The sequence below is a fragment of the Lygodium microphyllum genome, chromosome 28 (genome assembly GCF_053477565.2).
Source record: "Lygodium microphyllum isolate KBCC chromosome 28, Lygodium_microphyllum_v1.1.10, whole genome shotgun sequence".
NCBI lineage: Eukaryota > Viridiplantae > Streptophyta > Polypodiopsida > Schizaeales > Lygodiaceae > Lygodium > Lygodium microphyllum.
Window position 1 is genome coordinate 100,787,318 of NC_141162.1, and position 3,715 is coordinate 100,791,032.

Here is a 3,715-nt window from a genome sequence, read left to right on the forward strand (position 1 = left end):
AGTTAGAAATATGCCCTTTTGGTTTAGGAATGTTGCTGTGTAAATTAACATACATAATCATAATCAACATATGGGCTATTGTTTAGGTGAAATTGATTCCATTTCCCAATACCCCATGCAATCTTATGCTATTAAGATTCCAAAACACTTTATTCATATTGGGGAAAGACACTATTATATATATATATATATATATGTGTGTGTGTGTGTGTGTGTGTGTGTGTGTGTGGAGAGAGAGAGAGTGTGCTGACCTGATGGTCTGGTGTAAATATTTCCTACTTAATTCAATTATCTTCACGAAAAAAATACAGAGAGATTTCTATTCTGAAACTTTGATCCCTGTGAGGGGTTACAAAGATACACATTGGTCTCGGAGAGGGACACTTCCCTTGCTTCCTAGTGCTCCCCTTGAGGTTTTGCACAGAAGGACACCGGGAATTGTCCATGAATGCTAATACAGCAGAGCAACTTTCAGCTACATGAATAGCTATATTGCTCTTTTGTGACCAATCAATGCCCAAATCTATCCTAAATTAATAAGTGTGCAATGAAAACACAAGCCAGACAGCCCTAAGTTGCTAGGCCAGAGGTCATATTCCCTTTCAATGAACTCTTCTTTTTCTTACTAGTGCTACAATCTTCATTGTCATGTTCAAAAGAGTTGCTGAAAAAGTAATGGGATCCAGAGGTTCCAAAACCGTCACTCCTTGCACAAGAATCAAGATCATCAAACAGGGAAAAGGACCCATTGCTTGTCCAGCCTCGTTTCTTATGAAAGTTTGTAGATGCTGCTGATTGAGCATTTTGCTCACTGAGAGCAGCTATGTCTGCACTAAACATGTTGACAAAGAGTTGCTGAAGATCCTCAAAGCTACTGCCACCAGCGTTACCTCCATCCTGTAGGGATGCCAAACCATTTACTGACATACAGACAATCCAAGTTTTATTTCCCATAAACATCCAGCATTCCATGCTGATGCATATATGCACATATATGCAAGCTTGAGACAACATCCCAATGTGCCCACGCATAATCCACATTCACATAAATCTACAATCAACCAACACAGTTCACATGCTGACGAGATCTTCATATAAAAGCCAGAGGCCCTTCTAGCCTAAGAAACTAGAATGGCACACAGATCTAAAACAAAACAACTAGCTCCACAAGGCAGAATGTTCAGACTGTTAAGACCTAGGACTTGTTAATGCATCTCTAGATTACACAAACCTAATTTCAAATCTTACACAGACCACCACCTTAAACTGATTTGTGTTGTTGTAGGATCTACTGCTACTGCTTACAGATCACCAGGACTTAAAAAACAAAAGCAGATTTCTCACAACAGCCAAATGCCTGGACCCGCCTCAAGACAGCCACTTGATGGTACCTGTGATGCTTGGACCTCAGACATCATTCCTGCCATTTCACTTATGAAGCTACTGAGCCCCTGCAACATTCCATATCAATTAATATTGAGTTCAAACGAGCAGTGATAGTCCAAACTTGACAATAGCTGTGTCCTAGAACAAAAAATAAGGTCAAGCAGGGTAATACTGCTAGGTCTAAAAAGGAACAATTGAACCGAACCTCGATATCTTCATCATCATCATCAGGATCATAAAGCCCGTGATCATAGAGCGCTTTCTTTCGATCATCAGACAGCACTGCAATAAAATTTATTGGAAAGCTAACAAAAGAGAAAGACAAGTGCAAACAGCATCCACCAAAAAAGGCCCACCTGCATAAGCTTCTTGAATTTCTTGGAACCTTGTGTTAGCATCCTTGCGTGCTTCGCTTGCGCACTTGTCAGGATGCCATTTCTGAAAGACAGCTGGCTCATCGTGAGCCATGAAATGTGCTAATTCCATAGCAAAGTATGAATACAAAGGCAAATCCTAACTGATGAAGCTTCACATTCAACGCACAGATTGACAACACAAGGAATGGAAAACAAAGACTTCAAAAAGTCACTGGATGATATTGGTGCAGCAGCAATCTAAGAGCAGAGTTTTCTTCCCTCTTCTGTGTTATGCACACTATTTGATCACAGTGCAAACAAGATCCTGACTGACCGAGGTTTTGCTTTGATGCAAGCATGAACTGGAGAAAAAACTGCTTTAAAAAGTTATCGATAGGCACCCTGCACCTTAAATACAGAGGGATCCAGTGCACTCAAACTGCAGACTGGTGATGCATCATTTCAAAGCACACAGGAGTGGATAAAAACTACAATCAAGAATTTCCAATACATATCCTGCAACTATGGTCTGAGAGCCAAGTTTTCTTCCCTCAAAGATCACCGTGCGACTGCAGTGTGATTTGAGCCTGTAACTGATGGAGCTTCACCTAGATGGTAGAGATTCACAACTCGTTCGGTGGATGCAAGCCACACTAAAAGAATTTCCTTAGAGGTCTGTCTTTCCTCTTCCTGGTGATGGATACCTTGTGATTGCACTGCAATTTAACTCCGAACTAATCAACCTTACTTTGATGCAACGATTGACAACACATAAGCTACTTTGACCAATTTCCAGTCGTAACCATGCCAGCTACAACCTCAGAGCAGAGGTCCTTCTTCCCTCTTCTGTGATGAAAACCGGGTGATTGCAGTCCGATCGAGTGAAAAACAAAAGGCACGGCTGTTCCTGAATTGCATTCAAACTGATCAACCTTTGACTTGCAAAGATTGACAACACGATAAGCTACTTCAAACAGTTTCTGATAGGAATCATGCCAGCTACAATCTCAGAGCAGAGGTTCTTCGCCCCTCTTCTGTGATGGAGGCCGAGTGATTGCAGTGCGATCAAATGTGAAAAACACAAACTTAAGGCTTATCCTGAGTTGCATAACAATGGAAGGCCAATGTACATATGACGTTGCAAAGAGAGAAGCACAGGTCAGCCACAAAACAACCCAATCTTGCCCAAAATGCGCACAAATTGGATGCCAAATACACACATATGGAATTGCGAATAAAGGAAAGGGGGGAGACAAGAAAGAAGGAAAAAACAGTGATCTCACAAAGAGCGGCGATGGTGGTGGTAGTACCATGGCGAGTTTGCGGTAGGCGGTTCGAATTGCGCTGACGGAGGCGTTACGGGAGAGGCCGAGGGTGGAGTAGTAGCATGTGGGCGGGCTGGAGGCGTCGGGGGAGCCGGGGCCAGGGCCGGTGGCGGGCTGGGAAGCCATGGTTGGGGGGGGGCCGAGGGTATCCGAGAGAGGGGGGGGGGGGGGGCTGGGCCTCTCTCTCTCTCTCTCTCTCTCTCTCTCTCTCTCTCTGTGTCTGTGTGTCTGAGGGCGACCGATGGAAGGCTCTCTCTCTCTCTGTCTGTGTCTTTTGTGTTTGCGTGTGCGCGCGCCTGTATTGAGAGAATTGTTGAGAGGTCGTTTCCAGAAGCTGCGGGCCCTCCTGCCCCCCCCCGGGGCCAAAATATCTTCGTAGATCCATCCCCATATTCAATGGCTTTCCCGTCTTTACAGGAAAAGCGCGGGCCCCTCCCTCCGACAAACCCGCCAATCAGATATTTTTAAAACCACCCTCCCCATAAAATAAATAACCACATATAAACAAATAAATTAACAAATTGCCACCTGTTATTCTCTTTTCCCAAGGTAGCACTGTTCCACGCGTAAAGTCCTCTGGTTAGTCCCTAGTCCTTAGGATTACCATCCCCCCCCCCCCCAAAAAAAAGACAAAACCCTAATGGAGTA

The 3,715-nt window shown here is 44.0% G+C and overlaps 1 protein-coding gene across 3 annotated transcripts; it reads right to left on the reverse strand.

Annotated features, from left to right (window-relative positions):
- Nucleotides 1-258: 258 nt before the first annotated feature.
- LOC148011801 (uncharacterized) lies at nucleotides 259-3,405 on the reverse strand. Of its 3 annotated transcripts, none has more exons than XM_087670747.1 (5): nucleotides 3,026-3,373; nucleotides 1,743-1,824; nucleotides 1,592-1,668; nucleotides 1,392-1,451; nucleotides 259-897 (listed from the first exon to the last, which is right to left on the reverse strand). In XM_087670747.1, the coding sequence occupies exons 1-5, from the start codon at nucleotides 3,191-3,193 to the stop codon at nucleotides 571-573; spliced, it is 714 nt and encodes a 237-aa protein (XP_087526873.1). In that variant the 5' UTR covers nucleotides 3,194-3,373; the 3' UTR covers nucleotides 259-570. The 3 variants fall into 3 exon arrangements, with proteins under 3 accessions (XP_087526873.1, XP_087526874.1, XP_087526875.1); XM_087670748.1 differs by having other exon boundaries at nucleotides 3,053-3,345; XM_087670749.1 differs by having other exon boundaries at nucleotides 684-897; nucleotides 1,345-1,451; nucleotides 3,026-3,405.
- Nucleotides 3,406-3,715: the final 310 nt, after the last annotated feature.

Bases quoted from the DNA above. Each gene is read 5' to 3' on its own strand.
- LOC148011801 (XM_087670747.1), bottom strand. From the start codon at position 3,193: ATGGCTTCCCAGCCCGCCACCGGCCCTGGCCCCGGCTCCCCCGACGCC. The intron at 1,452-1,591 runs GTTCGGTTCAAT...GGAATGTTGCAG, and splicing joins ATGATGATGAAGATATCGAG to GGGCTCAGTAGCTTCATAAG. The intron at 898-1,391 runs GTACCATCAAGT...GCATCCCTACAG, and splicing joins CTGAGGTCCAAGCATCACAG to GATGGAGGTAACGCTGGTGG.